Source organism: Phyllostomus hastatus, unplaced genomic scaffold (assembly GCF_019186645.2).
Source record: "Phyllostomus hastatus isolate PE091 unplaced genomic scaffold, TTU_PhHast_1.1 phas_contig_159, whole genome shotgun sequence".
Classification (NCBI taxonomy): Eukaryota; Metazoa; Chordata; class Mammalia; order Chiroptera; family Phyllostomidae; genus Phyllostomus; species Phyllostomus hastatus.
In genome coordinates this window covers 5,321,485-5,344,313 of record NW_025333640.1, presented here as the reverse complement: position 1 = coordinate 5,344,313, position 22,829 = coordinate 5,321,485, and the positions used below count along the sequence as shown (strand labels likewise).

The window sequence follows — 22,829 nt, the reverse complement described above, 5'->3', positions numbered from 1 at the left end:
GGACGGATGGGGAGCGAGTGTTGAGTGGCTGCAGGAGGGTCCGTCTGGGAAGATACAGGAGCTCTGGAGGTGGCTGGGGGAGACGGAAGCACCGCAGTGTGCATGCACTTAATGCCCCTGAGCTGTACATGTGGAAATGATTAAAGTAACAATGTTTATGTTATGTATATTTTACTACAATAAAAAATGTACCCCTCTCCCAGAAAAAAGGGAGCGAGGCCAGGCTGGGCGGTGGGGCATCATTCCCGCCCTGGGAGCTCCGGAAAGAGGACACACCCAGGGAGGCTCCAGGGGAGAAGCATCCTGGAGAAGGGGGGCTCTCTCCACAGTCTCCCCTCAGCTGCCTCACCCTGCCCCCTCCAGCTGCCTGGCTCGGGTGAGCAGTTGGGGAAGGTTACATCAGAGGCTCCCCGCCCCCATTCCCCGAGGGAACTGAGGGAGCCGCCTGGGATGGCCCACTGCCTCTCCACGGGGTTCCTCCTCATTTACAAACCCCCAGGTCAGCCCCAACCCATAGCTTCCATCCTGATAGGGAAGACCAGGCACAGAGGGCCCACGTGGGCTAGCTGGGCAGTAAGGACCCACCAGCTCCTGTTACCATGTAGCCACAGCACAGGGGTGGCCAACACCACAGCGAGGTGGTGAGAGAGAAGCCCTGCTCTCCTGGGACCCCTGTGCTGCGCTTGCCCCGCCTCAGGGTCTGGGGTACCTGCAGCCCCTCTTGCCTTCTGAGTCTCTGTTCAAACCCACCATCCTGGCTGACAGAACTGGAAACAGGCACCAAGCCCTCCGGGAAGCTATTTTTAGGATTCATCTGTGATTTCTGATTTCTCCTCTAAATTCCATATTCTCCCACCCCCAGATCTGAAAGAGCTAAGAATTCTGGAGATCATTCATCAGTCCCCCTCTCCAGGTTCTCTCGCTCACTACTTGCAAGCTGTGTCCTCACCCCCACCTTCCCCTACCACTCCCTCTTTCTTTCTTTATCCCCACCCTCACCCTCTGGTCCTTCGGCTCCACAGGCGGCATGGAAAGCAGGCTATTTGTCTGACATCATCTTCCACTCCCTGGCCTGCTAAGAGTTACTCACTCAGGCAATCCCTGCTCCGCCAGAGGAGACTATCCAATTGCCAAGCAACCCACTGTTGGCCAATCACAGAGCTCAAAGGTGATGTCATGGCGAGAGCCGAGCAGTGGTGCTGATGTGGAGAGAAGCCCAGGGTACCACTAATTGAGGGAGTGAGGAAGGGAGCAGCTCGCTTCTAACTGGACTGCAGGTGAGTAGAAATAAAATGCAAATTATTTGAGGCTTTTCAGATTAAAGAAAAAGTAAACCAGCACCTGCAAAGAGGAGAAGCAACAAGGGGCCTGGCACCCATTGTATTGCCTTTCGGTTTCGCTCAATCAATTAAACTTTGTTGAATCCTGGGGGAAACTGGGTGAGGAGAAAAGAATGGCCTTGGCAGAGGGGTGAGGGTGGGCTGCGGGTGTTCCTTCCATGCCGGAGCTCAGGAGAGAGCGGATGGGCGGGAATTGTCTGGGTCAGTTGCCCATGGTGACTTTTTTCCTGCATAAAAATGTTTGGTGCTGGGGAGAAAGGTTTTGCTCAGAGTCCAGCTCCCCTGGAGCTGGCTGTGACCCCCAGGCCCCTTTCAAGCTAGAAGCTGTCCTGAGTTTTACATTTCCTTTCTCAGCCCAGCTTTTCTCCTCTCCCTTCCCCTTGGTATCATCCATTTCTTTCTCCTCTAGCTGCACTGAGTTACTTTTTTCTCTCGGTCCTAAGGATACAATGAGATCACCAGCTCCTCCTTGCCCCGCCCCACCCTGAGGTCAGCCGGATCCCACCTGGGCAGGGTGGCTGCTGTAAAGCCGCACACTGCCACGCCCTGGTCCCTGCCGTCGGCTGCCGGCCCTGGCTCACTCAGCCCACCACCCTCGCCTGGAGTTTAGGCGCTGTCCTCTTCTCACACAGGGCCCAGGGATTTGACACCCAGTGGCCAGCTACCCCCACGTGGCGGTGCTGTCTTTGTTTAATTCCTCTCAGTGAGACAGTCAGGTGTGGAGGAGTCCCATTGTCCTGAAAAAGGGCAGGTCTCCAGAACTGTTCGGGGACTCGGAAATATGCAGGCAGCCCATGTCTGAACAGCGGGGCACGGATACCCCGTGTTTCAAGACCAAGAGAATAACAGGAGGGACGGGCAGGAGTGGCCTGCTGGGGTCCTGCAGGAAGGGCGGGAGCTGGAGACGGGAGGTGGGGAGTCTGTCTCTGCTGAGGCTGAGGCCCCCTCTAGGGAGAGGGAACCCCTCCCACAGGCAGGGAGTCAGGGTGCTGGGAGAGTGAGATCATCTGTCAGGTGAGGAAATAATCACAGTGCTGGAGCAGGCAATCAGGAGGCAGAAGTGAAAGGTCTAATCAGCAGACCTCGAGTCTCTCAGACACCCTGCTCTATCCTCCAGGGCCAGCCAATCTCCCTCTCCTCCACTCGCCCCAAACCCCCACCCTGCTCTCTGGAACTATGCCTTCACCCCTCCTTGAAGCTCACCTGTCATCACCAGCACCTAAGCACCTGTCAGCAGGTCCGAGCCTTTCTGGGACAGATTTGGAGTGGGTGAAAATCTTTAATTGCTAGATGGATCCACCCTAGAGCTTTGTAGGGAGTGAGTTCCCCATCACAAAAGGCATTCAAGCAGATGTGGGATGACCACCAGCAGGGTGGCTATAGAGGAGATTTCTGCATTGTGTTGGAAACTGGTCTAAATTAATGTTTTTCAAACTGTAGGTTGAGACCCATTAGTGGATTGTAAAATCATTTGTGGATTGTAACTCGTATTTCTTTTAATAAAATAAGATAAAAGAGTGTAAAAAAAATTCAGAATACTTCCCATATAGTAGAGTAAATAATGTTTCCTGTACCATTTTTTGTTATATATTTTCAATTATGTATATATTTATAAATATAAGCATATATTTATAAATATAAGCATATACATATAAATATAAGTATATTTATAAATATAAAGATTATAAGTATATTTATAAATATAGATATTGATATATTTATGCTTGTATTTCAATTATATAAACATGGATGGGCCTGCCTGTCTTTACATACATGTGTATATCCATGACTATGTGTGTATGTATACATATGTATATGTGTGTATACACATGTATGTGTGTATACAATATACACACGTATATATCAACGGCATGGCATGCACATGCTGGGCCACACTATATGATGTTGAACTTTACTGTGGACCCCAGTAAGGAAAAGGTTTAAGTAACACTGGGCTGAGAAACCTGTAATTCCTTTTTTCTAACTGTAAGACTGTAAGCCTATGGATAACTCTTACTAGACTATAAAGTTCTTTTTAAATTTTTTTTATTTTTAATGTTTGTAAAATACACATAATGTCAAACGTCCCATTTTAGTCACCTTTAAGCGTGCGGCTCAGGGCAGCAAGCGCACCCCCGATGCTGTGGACCACCAGCACCGTCCATCTTCACAGCGCTTCCGTCTTCCAGACTGAGACTGTGTCCCCCTGACACAATCCCCAGCCACCCCTGCCCCGTGCATGGCCACCATCACTGCACACTCTGTCGTGTGAGGGGGATCACACAGTAGTTGTCTTCTGTGACTGCGTTATTTCACTTGGCATAACGTCCTCAAGGTCCACCCGTGCTGTAGACTTAGCCCCTCGCACAGAGAACTGTCTTGTTCCTATGTGTCCCTAAGACCAGGTACAAAATAAGTGCCCAGAGGCAAAACCAAGTGGAAAAAGTTATGTCTCTTTAGGGAGGTACTTTGTTCTAAGCCTCCATGAAAGACAGAGAGGTCCTGGGTCCTGAGCTGCAGGACTGTCGAGCAGACACACTATTGGTGATGGGTTAGTGGGAGTGTCTTGCATTTTTGACTAATGTCTAGATTTCATTTGACTCCATAAAAGAAATCCAAGAGCTGCCCTGGCTGGCATGGCACAGTGGATTGAGCACCGGCCTGCAAATCCAAAGGTCGCTGGTTCAATTCCCAGTCAGGGCACATGCCCGGGTTGTGGGCCAAGTCCCCATTAGGGTCATGTGAGAGGCAACTGATCTATTGATGTATCAGTCACACATCAATGTTTCTTCCCTCTCTCTCTCCCTCCCTCCATCCCCTTCTCTAAAATAAATAAAATCTTAAAAAAGGAAATCCAAGAGCTAAGTGAGGTTGGCTGCCTTCTCTCAGCTGACCAGGCGGCCAGGCCATTTGACCCACATTCGCCCTCTGGGACAGCAGTGGGGCGGCTGAGAGGGTTCAAAACAGAGCAGCAAAGGTGGATGAACCAGGACCCAGGGAGAAACGAGGGCCAGGAGGGGAAGAAGGAGAGGGGAGGGGGGAGAGGAGAGTGTCTTCATCGACCCAACCACACAGAAAGGGCAAGAAAGGTCAGGTCTTTTATATTCTTGATTTTAAATAATTGGATACTTAAAAAATAAAGACCATAACCAAAAAAAGGCTTATTTTTTCCTGAACCCCCTAAGATCTTCTCCCTCCCTAGGCCTCTTTGATATTTTTATATTATTTTCTACTTATCTGGAGATTCCCATTTGAAGGCATTAAATCCCTAGAAATTTTGAAGCCATGGGTAGTTAGAAATGAGGCTTTATGACAGAGGGGTATAAACTAGAGGGAAATTATAAAATATGCAAAATGTAATTTTTATAATGCCTTATAACTTTTTAAATGTAACTTTTATAATTTTTGTAAGAACCAAATTCTCTCCCTCTCTCGGCTTATACAATTTAGTGTGCCTATAAAGTTGGAATTGGCTATATTTAGAGATGTGATAGCCTGGGAAATGTTACTTTTTCAGTTTTCCTTTGGGGAGGAGTAAAGACAAAAAAAAATCTTGCCTGCCACTGTAAAAAGCATTTTGGGTTACTTTGCATTTTTAGTCCCACTAGAAAGACAGACAGATGTAGGCACATTAACCCCCGCCTCCGTACCCCCTCCCCATCTTCCCCACCGAAGCTCACTGGCCTTTTCCATCCATGAAAGCTGACAGCTGTGTGTCCTCCTGCTTGGGGTCGTGCGGTCAGAGGTGGGTGGTGGGAAGCAGGAGCACAGAACAGATGAGAAAAGGCAGGAGTGTGGGCTGCTCGGCCTAATTTATGACAGGGCAGTGGCAACCTGGGAGTTCAGAGAACAAATCGGGGAAAGTGAACCAGAAAAAAGCTCTGAGCCCAGACTCTAGGGTGAAAGACCCAGTGGGGAAGAGGGGTGAGCGAGTTCCAGTGGACAGTTTGGGTGACAGCACCCAGCAATCCAGACTAGGTAGGGAGCAAGGCTCAAACTGAGTACAGCCATCCCCGCGCCTTATCCGCAGTTTCACTTTCCACGGTTTCGGTTACCCGCGGTCGGCAGTAGTCTGGAAATATTGAGTGGAAAATTCCAGAAATAAGCAATTCTTAAACTTTAATTGGCATGCTGTTCTGAGTAGCGTGATGCAGTCTCACCCTGTCCTGCTCTGTCCCACCCAGGAGGTCCGGGGTCTCCGCACTGCACCCATTCTCCACCCCCAGGTCACCCAGAACCATCTCGGTCATGAGACCGCCCGCCATGACACCGCAGCGCTGCTGCCCAAGTCACCCTCATTTTACTTAGCAATGGCCCCGAAGCGCGAGGTTGGTGCTGCTGGCAGTGCAGGCGTGTCAAAGAAACCGCCAGGTGCTTCCTTTAAGTGAGAAGTGATATTTTCCCTATACATTCATTTCCTCTGAATGTATATTCATTTCCCCTGAATGTACAGGGAAAAACATAGTGTGTATAGTTCAGTGCTAGCCGCAGTTTCAGGCACTGAGTAGGGTCTCAGACTTGCCCCCGCAGTTGGGGGCGGACCAGTGCATGTGGAAGCAGGTGGAAAGGCTCTGTCTGCAGACAGGACAGACACACCTTGACTATTGACACGGGGACAGGTCTGTCTGTCTTCTGCTCCTGCCACCAAACAAGACACATGAGGACTCAACAAGCATTTCATGAGTCCTTCCTAGAAATAAATTACTCCAGGAGTAGTCTAGCTAATTTTTTAATCCATGATTTTTTTATCAAATTAGAGAACTCTAGTACCAAAAGGATATTGATCATGGTCATAAACAAAGAAAACACTAGAAGTTAGGGTCATGGTCTAATTGTAATCGACACATTTATAAAGCAGCATGCAACTGTCAGATATCTTGAGGCTGGGAAAGATGTCTGTTAAATTCACCATTGTGTTCCTTCCTAGTAGCTCACACAGCGCTCACAGTAGTTTCTCAATAAATAAATCAGTAATGGTAGTTCACAACTGAAAACCCAGATTATTCTGAAAAAACTATGTCACATGAAGAAAACCATTAGATACTGTTTTATTCTCAATGCAGTGAAATATAAGTATAAATGACATTAACTTAAAGATAGAACAAGATATAAAACTTACAAAGCCCTGGAGAATGAGAGAACAAAGAAAACAAGAGTATTATCGCAAAAGGTGTCTCCCTTTAGCGCATCCCAGTGCAGGCCCTAGCCCTGGCTGTTACTCCTGCTTAGTCTTGGGTAACACCCTGGGTCTCCTGGGCCCTCTGTCTCCTCATCTGAAAAAGGGCGGGAAATGAAAACGCCAGAAACCTCCATGGCTCCTCCCATCCATGAGCAGAGAGCTTGACTTCTGGAAATGTCTACATGTTCTATTGCCCACGCTCTGCTGATAGGGAGATGGTTTAATTTACTACACTTGGCAGGTCGCGTGTGCGCATTTCACCAGGAGCTTTCGGAGGCAGTGCCTGACTCAAGGGAGAGCTGAGCAGTGAGAATTCGAAGCACTAGGCGCCCCCAGGTGAGAGGCAGATCTGGGGAAAATGAGCCGCTCTGCACCCTTCCGCCTCATACTCCAGGCAGCCATGTCTCTCGCTTCCATTCATGCTTGGCCTTGCATTCGAGGAAGCCCCATGGAGTTTACTAGAAACAACAACAACTAGAAACAAGCCTTTGAGAGAAGACTTAGGTTTAAATCCCGTCTTCATTATTTTTTACTTGTACGACTTCTGGGCAAATCAAGTCACTTATCTGAACTATCTGTAGAATGGATATAAAAGTATCTATTTCATAGGATTTGGGGAAAAAGAAATGATAAAACAAACATACCCAGATTGCAGACAACAAACACAAGAAAAATACACAGAAATGCTAATAGCAAAAAGTAGCAAGGTGCCAGCAATTTTTCTTTTCTCTGTAACATAGATGGTCTGAAATATGATGCTAACATGCTTGTTATTAAAACAGTGCATATAAAATGCATATATGCATACCTATGCGTATGGAAGTGCCTGGTAAACTGGAAAACACTGCAAAATACTCCTAAAGTTGAGACTAGAGTAAGAATACACAGGCCCGTTCCACGCGCCGATCCCTCCCATAACGCCGCCGCCCCACCTCGTCCCGGGGAACTCCACGCATCTCCCGGATCGCAAAGCCCCGCCCCCCATCCAGCAGCTCTGAATGGAATCAGTGCCCCTGAACTTAACTTTTAATATGTCACTTCTTCCATATATATTGACTCAAAGTAAAAATAGCCCAGAAGGTGCCACCACTGTGTGGATTATTTGGTGCTGTCGGTCACCCAGCCTTAGTTTTCCTTCTCTGGCTTGCCTCCCGATATAAACACGGACCCCAGAGCTCCGTGTGCGCCAACAGGTGGCACCGCCTCATTTCCTAGCAGCACAACCTAAGCGGCGTTGCTCAGCCTCTTAGGTACTGGCTGGCGTCTCTTCCTCTCGAAGCCGAGCCTGCGGAGGGGGGGGGGTGTGGTCACACAAACACCAGCCCCTAAAACCAGTGAATCGCACGCTATTCTGCTTAGACAGGTTTCCCTTGGAGTGTCTTGCTAGCCCTCCTTGGCCTGCGCTCTCTAATGCCCACTCCTCTCGCGTTATAACGTGTCCCACGTGACAGCGGGGATCTGCCCGAGGCCCGCGGAGCGCCCGGGAAACTTCCAGAGGCTCCAAACTCCCACCCAGGGGACGTGTGTCATGTTTCATCATCAAAAACCCCTGTGGTTATAGTTTAGGACCTAGCCGAGGGCTTGGCATAGACTTAAATATTCAATGATAATTGTGGAAAGAATGAAAACCACATTCATGAAAAAAATAATTTATCTTCTTTTTTGTTTTAACCGAAATAAAATAAGGCTGCCAATCAGGGCCTCTGATCGGCAGGAAAGAACCAGGGTTACAGCACCGAGATGATATGACTCCGAGATAGTTAGGTGGCTTGTGCGCTCATTTCAGGGAAACACGTGACTTCAGCGGGGCCCTTACACACACTGGGTGCTGGCACGGACCTGAAGAGCCGCGTGCCCATACTGCGTGTGGTCCCAGCCCAGGTCAGAACTCACGGCTGCCATGCCCTAGTTCTGTGCTGAGTCCTTACAGTCTCTGAACACCCTCGCCAGAAACTGCTCTATTCAAACCACTTAGATTTGCATTAGCTTCTTCTCTCTCAAAAGCAATCCACATGGGAATTGACACATCCTGATGGCATTCTCCAGGCATTTCTTGAGGTGACAAATAAAATGCTTGCTCACTCTGGCCGTGCAGGGGGGTGGGGGGGGGGCCATCAGAGACACCTGAGAATGGCAGGCGTGCACCCAATCAATGGATGTTTGGCTTCTGAGAACTGGTTGCTCTTCTCTGTCAGCTGCTGGTCATTGACCGCATTACAAAGAGCCTGCGAGTGTGGGTCACCATGTCTGGTCATGTGAATGAGTCTACCTGCTACGGTGTCCCTTATACATCCCCATCTTTGTATTGCGGCTCTGGCGGCCCCCGTGTGGGCTGTTCACTGGCATCCTGGTCTGGGAGAGAGAAGGGAACAGTACGAAGGGGAGGGTCCTGACAGTGTGATCCAGAAGCTTGGACTCTTGTCTTACCTCTGCCACCAACTCAGTGTGACCTCAGGATCTTTGGTCCCCAGGAGAAGGGCATCAGGATCTCAGAAGGGACAGTCGTAGGTTGTGTGGGATTGTTGCGTGCAATGAAGGAAACTGAACCTACCTGGCCCCTGCCCACTAAATGCCTCCAAGTACCACCCCCAGTCTAGTGACCATCAGAAAGTCCCATGTACTTCCTGGGAGTGAGGCTGCCCCCTGCTGAGAACCGCCGGCCAGTGATGGCCTGGTCTCTCCAGCTGGGACATTCCGACGTGCTGGGGGAAGCTGGGGGATCCAGGAGATCCCCCTCCAGCCAGCGGCCTGATTCTAGACCTTTGCTGTCAGCCACTCTCACCCCCCATCAACACTTGCTCATTCTGCATCTTACCTCCTGATGGCCCCGGATCTCTGCCTGGTGGGGCTATCACTAATAATTTTACCAATCATGCTAATGGTTCAGTCCATCAGGGGGGGAAATGTGTGATGACTTGCCTTTCCATACAGACCCTTAGACGCTGGAGCTGGGGGTCATGTATGGATCGGTTTGCAGGCAGGAAAGCAGTGCTGGGTGGACTGCCAACAGTCAAGGGTTTAACTTGTTCTAGGCAGGTCCTCGATGATTCCCGCCCAGTCTTAGCCTCTAGCCTTCCCCTCCCCATCTTTCCCTGAAGGTCATGCTGCCAGATGAATCTTCTTGCACCAGTAGTATAACCTAAAGATAGAGCCAGGCTTCAGAATGAAAATCCCAGCTCTGCTCCTTACTCCACGGAGGATGTGATGCCATGAACTTGGCTCCCCTGAGCGTCCATCTCCTCATTACAAAAGAACCTCAGGGAATAATCTGTGATATTGTCTGTGGTTTTCCTGGTACGAATCAGGTGCTCAAGGAATGGTAGCCATTGTCACGGCTGTTATCGGCATCACCATTTCCTCTCCCCTTCTTCAGAAGATGTCAGTGGCTTCCCACTGAGTAGAAGATAAAGCACAAACTCTTTCCCCGGTCTGGAGATCTCTGATCCTCCCCTTCCTGTTCTGGCAATCAGCCCCAGTGCACCCTGCATGCAGCCCAATGGGCCCCCCTCACCCTCATGAAACTCAGTCACACGGCCATCACATGGTCAAGTTCCAAAGCCATTGCAAGATTAGAAGCACTGCCAAAACTAAATTGCATAATAACCCCATCACACTCCCACCTTTCACATCCAAAGCTTGAGTCGCTCTCACCAGCTGCTATGCTAGATCATAACTGACAGCCCAGGGTGGCCCTGCCTCTTGTCTGTGTCCATCAGAATTGCCTGGGAGTGAGCACGGGGCAGGAGACAGGAGGCCACCCTCCTGAGCTCGAGCTCTGGTTCTGTAGTTACCACCTGAGGCATTGTGACACATCCACCCTCAGGTGGGGGCCCCTTTGGTCCCTGCTACCATCCAGTGCATCCAGTCAGTTTGCAGCCTTCCTCAGGGGCTACACAAGGCCTAGGATCAGCCTCTGCCTTAACAGAAAACACAGCAAGGAGCCCCTAGGAGGGCCAGGGGTTTGCCTCGGCATGGAGTTTTGCTTTATGGTGCTCAGATGTCTGATGCCCTTCCTAGAATCTCCCACTGACAGGCCTGACCTCATGGCCTCATGCCCACTCTTTTCTCTCTCTGTCTTGCCTGCTGGAATTCCTGGCATTCTGTTCTGTCTGCCCTTGGGCAACAGCCCCCGAACTGCCCCCAGGACAGACCTGGTGGCCCCACTGCATTTCGAGAGTTACAGGCATGAAAGCATGACCCAGACCTGCAAGCCATTTCACAGATCCCACGGCTCCGTGAGAAGCTTGTCAGGCCCTGGCCCATAGGACTACAGCTGCTTGGTGGGCCCTAGGGTTGACTGGACGTGCCCAGGAGAACGGCCTGGGTGGTAGGTGTCTAAGAGAGGGAAACAGAGGCCTAAGAGCCATTCTGAAGGGCCTCCTGGCCAGAGGTCAGCATCACCAGATCTTCCAGGTGGTGTGCCTTCAATCAGGTGCAACCCACATGGCAGCCTGGAATTCTCACAGCCAGGCTGAGTGCTAGAGAGGCGGTGTAACCGGCCCTACCCAACACTGGCGCCGCAGGTGACCTGGGGTAAAGTCAGGCTCCCTGCTGCGACTGCCACCAGCCAATGGCTTAGGGCCCCTTTGCACTGCTGGGCCCTTCAAAAGAGCCATGTCCTCCTCACGGCCCCCTTATATCCTCTCTCAGAATGTCCCACGGGCAGCAACATCTTTTGGGTGTTGAGCACAATAGAAATGACATGACTATTGGCACAAAGATTGGTAAGGGTCCCATGTACCCACAGGGACACGCACACAGAGGAGAATACCAGACCATGTGAAAACACTGGTAGACGAGAGAAGGATCATGGGTGTGAACCTGGCTCTGTCACTTCCTGAGTGTGTTAGTTTCCTAGGGCTGCTGGAACAGATTGCCACAAACTTAGTGGCTTAAAACAATAGACATTCATTCTCTCGCAGCTCTGGTGCCCAGAAGTCCAACATCAAGGTCATACTCCCTCCAACACCTCTGGTGGCCTCAGGCATTCCTTGGCTTATGGCAGCATCTCTCCAGTCTCTGCCTCCATCTTTACACGCTCTTCTCCCTGGGCGTCTCTCCTTTGTACGTCTCTTACAAGGACACTTGTCATTAGATTGAGGTGCCTGCCACCCAGATAACAAAGAATGAGCTCATCTTGAAATCCTTAACTTAATGAAATCTGCAAAGACTCTTTCCAAATGAAGTTACATTCACAAGTTGCCGGAGCTAGGATTAGGCTATACGTGACTGGAGGACGCCTCAGCCCACTACACCGACGACCTTAGAGACGCCACGGCCTCCCTGAGCCTCCACGCCCGCATCTGTGAGACGGGGACAGCAGTCCCTCTGTCACCAGGTTGTTATGAAAATTAAAGTGAATGCATCTGTCACAGAGTAGATGCTTTACAAGCACACATTTTTAATTATGCAGATTCCAGCCCTGTGAAACTGAGTGCTCTCAGTGACAAACCCCTTGGCCATGCCTACCTCTGTCCATCTCCAGGGAGCTCCTGTCCCCTGACCTGGTCTCCTTCTCTGCCTCTCTGCCCTGAGTCCTCTACCTGGTTCTGCCTGCTCCTAAAACTCTGAGGACAGTAGCATCATAGAGGTCTAGAAATATATATATATGGAACTATATGTATGGTATAATATATATACCACCTACGTGGTATATATATTATAATACACACATGATTAAATATAATATATAATTAAATCATACATCATTAAATCATGCCCTCAGGCCAGACTGGCTTTTCCTGAGCCCCCCGCACCATGGAAGAATGACCAGTCAGCACCTAGGCCCGCCACGGCCCACGAGGAGGGGTTAACAAGTCAGAAGACCTGGATCTTAGAACCAGCTCTACCTCCAGCTGGCTGTGCGACCTTAGCCTAAGCCGTACCTTCTCCGAGCCCCAGATTCTCCAACTGAAAGTGCAGTTGATGATGCCTGCCTTGTCAGCCTGGCCCAGCATCGTGCAAAGGCCACCTGGGATAGCGCAGGTGACAGAACCTGTGACCTGCAATGTGTTTCACAAGCGCAGGGTCTTAGTGCCCATTCTCAGCTCACACCCAGGGGCACACTCCCTGACTCCGGGTACCTGCCCCTATACAAAAAGCCCAGCTCAGTCCCCCTTCTTTCTCAGAGTGTCCTTCTCTGTACCTACTTCATCTCTTTGGTCCCCCACTTCTGATCCATCACCCAGGGTCAAGTCCAAGGCCACTCCCTCTCCTGGCAAGGGCTCACTCACTCCACCAGTTGCCTTCACAGTCGGGGGGTCATGAGCAGAGACTGTGTAGAGAGGAGGCCCATGGCCAAGGACATTGTGTCCAGGCACTCAGGCCTGCCTCCCTGCTCAGGGACCCACTGGCACTGTCGGGAGCAGCTTGACCTCGAGCAAGCTGCTCCCGATGTGCTGCCCCGTTGTGCTGCACTGGGATGGGCAGGGCACAGGGAGACGCTGTGAGAGGAGTGCATTTTGCAGCCAGCTGACCTGGCTTCAAATCTCCATTCTTTTGCTTTCCAGCCACATAAACCCACTGCACCTCCATTTCCTCATCTGCAAATGGGGGCTACAGTCCTCGCAGGGCGGTGAGAACCAGAGGCCGTGACTGTGGAGCAGGCGTGGCACCGGGTAACCACGCTGCTGGGAAAGGCCGAGGAAGGGAAACTAACGTTTGTCACGCACCTCATTTTGCTGGGTGCAGTGCCTGTGCTTTTCTCCGCTAATCTGCACCGTCCAGTGAGGAATTCAGGTGCAGAAAGCAAGGTCGGAGGTGTAGGGTGACGAGTGAGAGCTAGTGAGGAGGTGGAGTCTGTGTTTGACTCCTCGCAGGTTGAGCCCTGAAGCTGGAACTGAGCCCACCGCACCACTGGCCCCCTGCCCATCCCTGGCCCATGCAGACCCTGGGCCCCAGAGGCAAAACACCTCATGCAGTGGGGAAAGGGCTCTAAGTCTGTCTCAGTGTCCTTTGTCTTCTGAGGGTGCTGGCGGGGAAGCTGTTGGCCCATGCCACCCTCCGCTGGCACAGCGACCACTGAGTGGGGCTGCATCAGTCAGGGCTCCTCAGAGAAACAGAACCAGCAGGATTGACACAGATGCACAGGAAGACAGTGATTATGAGGGACCAGTGCGTGCAGTTATGGAGGCCAACAAGGCCCACGATCAGGAAAGCCGGCAACGTAATCCAGTCCAGCCAGAAAGCGTGAGAACCAGGAGCTCCCATGACCAAAGGCAGGAGGATATGGGTGTCCCAACTCTAGCAGAGGGAACAAATGCACCTCCTCTCCATCTTTTTGTTCTGTGCAGGCCCTCAAGGGGTTGGATGAAGCTCGCCTTCCGTGGTGGGGTCCATCTTTACTCCGTCTCTCAACTCACAGGCTCATTTCTTTCTGACATCCTCACAGACATGCCCAGAAACCATGCTTACCAGCGACGTGGGCATCCCTTAGCCCAGTCTGGCTGACCAGAAGCTAACCATCACAACGTCCAAGGGACAAGTGGTCCCCATGACGGCCACCCGCTGTTGGTTATTTCTCACTCCATGCAGCAGTCTCCTTCAGGGGAGCCCTGTCACCTGCCGTCCCCAGACACTCCCCTGTCCGCTCCCTCCCTGCCTCTCCTGTTTCACCACTCCCTCCTCCCTCGCACCTTCTGGTCCATCGTCAACCATCTGAGACCAAGCTTCCTCGGCCCCGCCCTTCGCCCTTCGAGTGTGTGCCGTTCGTGGCAGAACGCCCTCCTGGCCCTCTCCCGACCGACTCTGACTTACCATTTAAGGCTCTTTGTGTGCTGCTGACACCAGGGGGCCCTACCTGGCTCTCCAGGCCTCACGCAGGGCACAGAGCTCCATCTCGGCTCGCACAGTGAGCCTGCGCGCCGCTTACCGTCTCTGCACGAACTACGGTTTTATGACATTGTCTCTTAATGAGGTGTGCTCTTCTGGTACCCTGGGGTTGTCTTAAGTGAGGTCAAGGAGGGCTGAGTCAGGTGCTTCCTGTGGGGAGGGAGTGAGAGGGCGCCTGGGGAGGCGTTTGGGCATCTTGTGGCCGATTCTCTCTCCCCCACATCAGAACGGGGCCCTGGAAAGCTCTGTGTAGATTCAAGAAGAAATTCACAACAGTTGTTTTGTGACTGTCTCCCAGATAATTCTGATTCAGGCTTTGTCTCTCACCCTAACCTTTGCTCTGGGCCAGGCCAGCGAGTGGCTCAGAGAGACAGATGAACACCCCTTGATCCCTACGGTTTAGGGAAACCCACTTCTGCATACTCAGGGGGCTGGAAAACCAGTTCCAAAGCCACTAGGAGTGTCTGGAAACTGAGCTTGACCAGGGTGATGTGGGCAAGGTGGTCGGAGTTTGCGAAAGGGAGAGTCAGTGTGCAGAGGGCCCGGAGGTGGGAGTGGATGGGGCTCCTGCTGGAGTCCCCTCCCTGCTTCAGTGAAGACCTTCCTCAGCCAAATATCCTGTCAGTGGTAACACACTCTCTTTTTCTCAGATTTGTGACAGCGTCCTGAGCTGGTGACAGACCTACTCTGTGACTTGCGGCCAGATTCAGCTCTCACATTCCAGAAAACATGACTCTCGCTGGTAGGTGCAACACTATTTATTGTGTGAAGGGGGCCCCTCAGCACAGGCTGTCTCTGTATTCACACAGAGGTGCTTCCGTGCGCACAAAAAAAGATGAAAGAATGGCACCCAGGATTAAAAGAGGTCACCTCCAGATGGTGGGGCGGGGATGGGGTTCACAGCCAAGCTCTGCTTCCCGTGGCTCTTCTGCGTGTGCTTTAAAAACTGTCTATAATGCACATGTGTTATCTTTGCAGTCAACTACGTTTTCAACTTGTAAAAGGAAAGGAGGAAGAGAGTGCCCAGGCATGGCATCGCACTGGGCGTTAGTCAAGAGAGCCTGAGCGTGCCTGGGCTTAGAACCAGGCCCGTAGTCCCGAGGCGGGGGCAGAAGGGGTGCCCGGAGCATGTGCCACACCAGGGGGGAGTGGGCTCTGATTCGTGACCTTCTGGTTTTCAAACGCCCCCAGACACAGAGAGACCAGACAGGGGTGGGGGTACCACTCTAGCTGTCGTGGATGCAGCCCCTCTGGCCTTGACCCCTAGGCTGGGAAGGTAAGGAAGGCTCACAGCCTGACCTGGCCACCCTCTGAGGGCCAAGAGCAGAGGGATGGGAGTGAGCTGCCTTACCTACTTCTTTACCTCCGGGTCCCCAGGAAAACACTGCCTGGAGCCAAAAAAAAAAAAGGAGAATCCTGGACAAGCATGGGGAGTTAGAGAGCTTGGGCCAGGGTGCGCAGCTGGGGTGGTTGCAGATACTGGTGCTCACGATCTTCACCTGAGAGCATTTTGTGTGCAGCACGAGTAAAGGAGACGACCTATCGGGGAGCAGACGGGGTCACCTGAGAGCTCTGGAAGGCTCAGGGTCTAGTCGGTGGACAGGATGGGGTCTGCCTCACACACAGGAATCCTAACCAGGGCCATCTGGGGCACAGGGGACTGGATCCCCGGCCAAGGGGAGGGTCTGGTGCCTCTGCAGAGCCCAGGGCCCCGGCTGCTTGGGCATGCAGACTCCCATGGGTGCCGGCTCCGAGTCTAGGAGAGGGTGACCATCTCCACCTGCTGGGTGTTTCCGCAGCCTACAAAGAGAAGATGAAGGAGCTCCCACTGGTGTCATTGTTTTGCTCCTGTTTCCTGGCCGATCCCCTCAATAAGTCCTCCTATAAATATGAAGGTAAGAGAGGGCCGCAGTCGGGAAAGAAGTGGGTTGAGAGTTTCTGTGGCTTGTACCCTCGAGGACAGCACCCCACCCCAGCCCGGCTTTCTGAAGCTCTCTTCCCCGTGTCACCTGCCCTTTCCCAGAGCCCGCCACATCGCCCCAGCTGACTCTGAGGGTCTGGGCGCCGTGCGTGAGGCTGGGCCTGGCGGGGTGGACCGCAGCTGGAGGTCTGACTCAGACCCTGGGCAGAGAGTGTTCTAGATCTTAGCTTTCATTCACTCATTGAACTAATGATGCCATGGAGGATGCAGGGCGGAAGCAGAGACTACGCCTCGGGGACGCCTAGACCAGAGAGGAAGCAAGACAGGGGTAAATCACAGAACCCGTGGTCACCAAGGCTCCTCCGGGGAGGGCAGAAAATGGCCCGAGAGAGTGCAGAGCTGGGAAGAGGGCTTTCGCCTGCAGCCACTCGAGGAGGCTCTGTGATAGCCGCACGGACAGCTCCCAGGACACCGTGTCCCAGGATGCTGGCCTGGAGCGCCCGATGGCCACATACTGATGGGGGGTGGTCAGGGCATAGGTCACCTCTTAATTTCCTGGGGGTTAAAAGGAAGGGATGGGTTTGGTCTGGAAATGAGAGATGGGGGTGTTTGGGTTACCTGAGATTGTTTTTTTCTGTTGTTTAGGCTGGTGTGGGAGACAGTGTAGGAGAAAAGATGAAAGCCAGCGGAAAGACAGTGCTGACTGGAGAGAAAGAAGAGAGCAGGGTAGGAGGGAGAGGGGGAGAGGCGTCCGCAGGCCGAGCCATCAGACTGGTAGTGGGACGAGGACTGGAGGAGTGGCTGGGCGGTGGGCAGTGGGTGAGCGCCATGGTGGCTGCCAGAGATGACACCCTGAGCAAGAGCTCAACCACGGGAGGAGCCTGGTGGCAGGAGAAAAAGCAGGTCCTACAGGCCTTGTTAGAAATCACACAGCCTGGGACCTTACATTTGGAGCCTGAGACCTCACTGTGGCCACCAACTCCTCTGGCCCCATCCCACCCTTTGAACTTAGGTGCCATGCTGGAGGCAGGCCCAGACCCCGGTCAGTGGTTTGCCATGGGCACCCAGGCCCCCCACGTATGTGTGCGTGTGTGTGTATGCTTTATGGGGGCCCACGCAGCCTTCAGAGTGTGAGCAGCTCCTTGTCTTCTGCCTGCAGCAGACACGGTGGACCTGAACTGGTGTGTCATTTCTGACATGGAAGTCATCGAACTGAACAAATGCACCTCCGGCCAGTCCTTCGAAGTCATCCTGAAGCCGCCTTCCTTCGACGGGGTGCCCGAGTTCAACGCCTCCCTGCCCAGGCGGAGAGACCCGTCTCTGGAAGAGATACAGAAGAAACTAGAAGCAGCTGAAGAGCGAAGGAAGGTAAGTGCTGTCCTTTCTCCCCGCCACCTCAGCAGCAGGGGGAGGAGCTCGAGAAGATAGGTGGTGGCTCTGAGCTGGGGTCAAGTCTCCACCGACCTAAAAATATTTAGGCAGCACTTCCCATATGCGGGACAGAGAAGGGGGCGTCGCTGAGAGGAGCCAAGGGCAAGTCCCTGGTCTGCAGGAGCTTACACTCTGGTCAGGGGGACAAGGCACTGCGTCAGACACCCAAGAGGTAGCCTTGTATTCACAGCGACAAGAGTAAGACATTGAGAAACACTAAGGATTTAGGGAAAAACTAGACAAGTGAAAAAACTGGAGGGAGCTCCTTAATTTGGGAGGGGGAAGGTCACGACGTGGTATACTTCAGCCCCACCCCCCAGCGTGCCTGCTGTGTTTCCTATCAATTCTTGTGGCCCAACTCTGATGTCATTTCTGTGTAAGTTTTTCTTCATCTTCCAAGTAGAAAATAACCTCTTCTTCCCGTGAGTCCCTACGGCACTTCCTCTCCGCCTCTGAAGGCAAATGTCACGCGCTAGTCTGGGTTCAAGTTCTTTAAGTATGTGTGACCTCTAATAGCCTTTTGTCTTTCCCAAGTTTCTAGAGTAGTGCCTGGCACATAGTATACGGTCATTTAGTATTCGTGAGTGAATGAGTGAGTGAGTGAATGAATGAATGAATGAATGAATGATGGGCATGTGGAACAGAGAACTGAGGGTACAGTGGGCAAATCCAGGAAACATCCTGCTTCCTGCCAGCAGGCCAGGACCAGGCTCGGGGAGTCATCTGACCTGGATGTGGAGCTTTAAGTCATGCTGATAAAAATATCCCTGGCCCGCTCACCTTCAAGGGTCTCTTTCTCCCTCTGTGCATCCCTAGTATCAGGAAGCTGAGCTCCTGAAGCACCTGGCGGAGAAACGGGAACACGAGCGGGAAGTGATCCAAAAAGCCATTGAGGAAAACAACAACTTCATCAAGATGGCTAAAGAAAAACTGGCCCAGAAGATGGAGTCCAATAAGGAGAACCGAGAGGCCCACCTCGCTGCCATGTTGGAACGGCTGCAAGAGAAGGTAAGTGGTCTGGACTCGGAAAGGAGGCTCCTGGGATGCTCTCTTCCTTCCCTCGGCAAGTATGATGAGCCTGTATATCGTTGCAGGGAGCAAGCAGCCTCAGGCAGGAGTGGGGATATTTCTGTTAGGCTGGGTCCTTAAAGAGTTTCAAGGGATGATTTGGGAAGTCACAGGCAGGAAACACACACTGAGCTTTGGAATTCCTTGGGGGAGCGCTGCAGAGCTACACAGTCGAAATTTCTCATTGTCTCCTGGAGATTAGACCTCTTGCCATCTGGAGGACACCCACCTAGTGCAAGGGAGGAGGGACGCGCAAGCAGCTGCACACTCCTGGCTTCACCCTTGAACGGACCAGTTTGACTCCATGAAAGACGCTGACTTGAGTTCTTGGCTCTGAGCCAAGGGCGTGGTGGCCAGAGCTGCCCTTTAAGCAGGAAACGCGATTCTTTCCCACTCTCTTGATATGGACCGAGGCAGTCACCGGTCTTTGCAACACGCTGCCTTTCATCAATAAACCAAACGGTGTCACCTAAATATGAGGAGCGCAAGAGGCTGGGGTTGGTCCCACGTGTGAGCAGAATAACAGCGCATTCTGCTGAGGACACGCTGGCCTCGTTTCCTGAGTCTCGAGGCTGCCCCCGTTTCTCCTGCAGCCCCTGGGAGAGCTCTAGCTCTGTGTTTTATTTCCAGGAGCCGCCTGCTGCGCGGTGACTCCCTGGACCCGATCGGTGGCCTCGTCCCATGGTGAGCAGCGTGGTCCCCGCTCCTTCCTGCCCATCGACCTAGAGTCGCAGGCCCCTTCACAACAGCTACTAGAAAGACAGGGGACCTGAGTGTCGCCTAGTCCCTGCAGCTGGCCAGCATGCACACAGCCCCTCCACAGTTTTACTCCATCCTTCTGGGGGCAGCTAGGCCTCTGCCAAGTACCAGATAGGAGGGAAGTGACCTTGTCCAATGTCAGGCCTCCCCAGCTATTGAGGGACGGCTAGGAGCAAGCTCTCACAGGCAAAATCTGGGATTGAGTTAGGATGGGGCATGGGCTCCCAGACCAAACCCAGAGGAAGTCATTGAGTCCAGGGCATGATACGGTATTTGGAAGAGGGCCCAAAACTTCTGATTCTTCACACCCCTATCTGCACAACCAGTCCGTGTGGTAAGAAGGGGAGGTGTTACCCTTACTGCACCGATGAGGAAACCATGTCCAGGAAGGTCAGATGACCTGCCCAGGGCACACCGCCACTAAGCCGTGGAGCTGGGACCAGAACCCAGTTCTTTGATTACATATCCAGGAGGCTCTTTCAACAGCTTGTTTCAGGGAAGCCAGGACCTGGTTGTCCTACTGGCCTTTTGTTAGAGAGGAGAACACTGGGGGCCAAGGAAAGGGAGTCCAGAAACCTAGGGCTCTGCCCAGTGAGCTCAGCCGGGCATGGAGGTAGATTCTGAGAGACTGGGGAGGCCCAGGCCCTGGGCTAACAGCTCGGAGGTCAGGTATAACTCAAAGAAACAAGCTGTTGGAGCAGACGTTCGAGCGGGCCTCGCTCCTCTGGGGTCTCGGCCTCTGTTCCCCCTTGCCCACCAATGAAGCAGGAGATGGGTATGTGGGTTCTGCCCTGGCTCAGGCCAGGGACACTTTCGACGAGGCGTGTCAGTACCTGTGTGGGTCACAGACCACCTGCACCAGAGTCACGTGGTATCAGGTTTCACACTACAGATACATGGATCCCCTCCTAGACCTACTCATGCAGGCTATCTAGGGATGGGGCCCGAGGACCTGCCATTTAACAAGCACCCTAGGTCGTGGTGATACACGTAGCAAGGCTGAGGACCACTGTCTTAGATCCACCGCTCCCCATACTTTCCCCAGGGCCAGGAAAAGTTCTAGGACCTCTGCAGGGACAGATGTATGGTTTAAGGTGGTATATCCTGGGGACCTGGACTGCCTCTGTGTGCCTGCTCAGGGCTGGTTCTTGGTATCTGGATGTGATGATATCTGGATGTGATGATGCCAGGGTCCGGCAGCCACGATATTTATTGAGTGCCTAGCATGTCCAAGGTGCCTTAGGAGGATCTGGGAGATACAAAAAAGAACAAGGCACGCTCGCTGCCCGTGGGGAAGTCTCCCGATGGAGGACCTGGATCTCCGCACAATGAATGAGCTGTAATGATAAGTCCGAGGGGTGGACACTCGAAATGCAGAATTCTAGAAGCACATGAGCTTCCCATGCACACCCGCTCTTCAAAGACCAGAGAAGTGAGGCCTGATCAGTGAAGACAGTTGGTCAAGGCCACACAGCTGATGGGCCTTTGAAGCCAGATCCCGTCATTTGGCTGGACGATGCTGTGAGGCAAAAGAGGGCTCTCGTAGTGCACTTGTAAGAATCCTCACCTTTCGGGGTTGGACAACCTTTCCAAAAATTCTTCAGTTCATTTGTACTTTAAGAGCCCTCATTTCTTACTAAGGCAGGTCGGACGACTCTCGTAAGGAGAGTCCTGACTCTCCATAAGGAGACAGACAGGATGTCGAAGCAGCAGTCAGGTTGCACGCGTGTCGGGGGGACACCTGCCGTGAGGCCTGCCTGCTCTGCCTGCTCCTCTGGCAGCTACACTGAGTGGCTCCTTGTATAAGCCAAGCAGCATATTCACTGCAAACCCCAGGACGGCCAGGTGAGGGACGCAGAGGCTGGTGGGCACTGGGGTCACTGTGAGGTGGGTCCCCTGGGAGCTTGGCCCCAGTCAGCAAGCCCCCTGGGGCCACACCAGCAGACACACTCACCTGCCTCCTGCCAGGCTCACCTGCCACCTTCTGTCCCTTCTCAGGACTCCTTGAGACCCTGCTCTTCACTTCCGGCGATGGCCATTCTTTGGGCTCTCTTGTCCCTCCCTTCATCCCCCAGGTGTGACCTGCCCTTTTCCCTCCCTTCCTTCCCAGGACAAGCACGCAGAAGAGGTGCGGAAAAACAAGGAGCTGAAGGAAGAGGCCTCTAGGTAAAGCCCAGAGGCCAAAGAAGTTTCCAGAACAGCCGGACAGCTGCAGCAGCTCCGCAGTTCCTGAGGCAGCCTCACCCGCCGCTGGCTGCCCTCGCAGCACTGGGGATTGGGGGGAGGGGGGTGGCCAGGGTGTTCCCTCTGCTTTTGGTGTTTGTACATGTAAAGAATTGACCAGTGAAGCCATCCTATTTGTTTCTGGGGAACAATGATGGGGTGGGAGAGGGGCGAGGAGAGAAGCGGGGAAAGAGAGATGAAGAAGGACTCGTGGTCACTGCAACCCTGCCCACCGCAGACTCAGGTCAAGTCCTCGACTCTTCTTGACCGTGAGCATCCAGGCACCGTGTCGAGAGAAGGTGAAAGTGGAGCAGAAGTCCGAGTGAAGGACAGAGTCCTGGGTGGGGCAGTGGCTGCAGGGTGTGGCCAGAGAAGCCCAGTGAGGGGGTGGGGGGCCCAGAGGTGTTGCTTCAGCCCTGCACGGGTGGGATGAGGTCTGAGTGTGTATGTGTTCGCCGTCATCTTTTGATCATCACGACCAATGAAACATTTACTCCAAGTCTCCGGTTCTTTATTTCCTGAAGCGGTCCTTTGAGTGATTGAGAGGATGTTCATGAATTTGGTTCCCACCCACCAGGTGGCAGAGGCCCCTGTTGGTCCTTACTCTGACCGTCAGAGTTCCTGCCTGAGATGGCGAGGTGGGTTGGACCATGCCGGCCTTTGGCATAACCAAAACGTGTGTTGCTGCTCTTCCCCTCCTCCCTCCCCAGTCCCTCCCCTCCTCCTCCTTGTGGGTTGTCCCTTATGGGAATCCGTGCACTGAACTGATGGGAAAAGAAGTCCAATCTGTCTTTCTGTGGATCAGCTTTCTAATGTGCTCCCTGGATGCCTGGGACCAAGGAAGTTCTCCTCACTTGGGGGGTGTGGGGTTACAGGTGGCCGCAAAAAGCAAGTGAGGAAATAAAGCGTGTATTAGTGAAAAAGAGGGGTCGTTGAAGACCCAGAAGTCACCGCACCCAGAACGCCCACTGTGGCTGGTAAAGGAGGTCCGTTCACCAGCAGTGGGGGTCCTCTCCCCTGCAAAGAGGAGAGTGGTGGGAGGCGGCCTGTGGGGGCTGGTCCGGGGGCATCTCCCCAC

At 52.8% G+C, this 22,829-nt stretch overlaps 1 protein-coding gene across 3 annotated transcripts; it reads left to right on the top strand.

The window, feature by feature from the left end:
• The first annotated feature begins 1,144 nt into the window (after positions 1-1,144).
• STMN4 (stathmin 4) lies at positions 1,145-22,221 on the top strand. 3 transcript variants are annotated; one of them, XM_045831416.1, is made up of 7 exons: positions 1,145-1,277; positions 15,000-15,091; positions 16,149-16,244; positions 16,916-16,996; positions 17,430-17,638; positions 18,518-18,709; positions 21,639-22,221. In XM_045831416.1, exons 2-7 carry the CDS (start codon positions 15,079-15,081, stop codon positions 21,696-21,698), a joined length of 651 nt encoding a protein of 216 aa, XP_045687372.1. In that variant the 5' UTR covers positions 1,145-1,277; positions 15,000-15,078; the 3' UTR covers positions 21,699-22,221. The 3 variants fall into 3 exon arrangements, with proteins under 3 accessions (XP_045687372.1, XP_045687374.1, XP_045687373.1); XM_045831418.1 differs by lacking the exon at positions 16,916-16,996 and having other exon boundaries at positions 17,433-17,638; XM_045831417.1 differs by lacking the exon at positions 16,916-16,996.
• Positions 22,222-22,829: the final 608 nt, after the last annotated feature.

Coding starts and splice junctions, on each gene's coding strand:
- STMN4 (XM_045831416.1), top strand. Junction 16,997..17,429: donor GAGAGAAAGAAGAGAGCAGG/GTAGGAGGGAGA, acceptor TTCTGCCTGCAG/CAGACACGGTGGACCTGAAC. Junction 18,710..21,638: donor TGGAACGGCTGCAAGAGAAG/GTAAGTGGTCTG, acceptor CTTCCTTCCCAG/GACAAGCACGCAGAAGAGGT.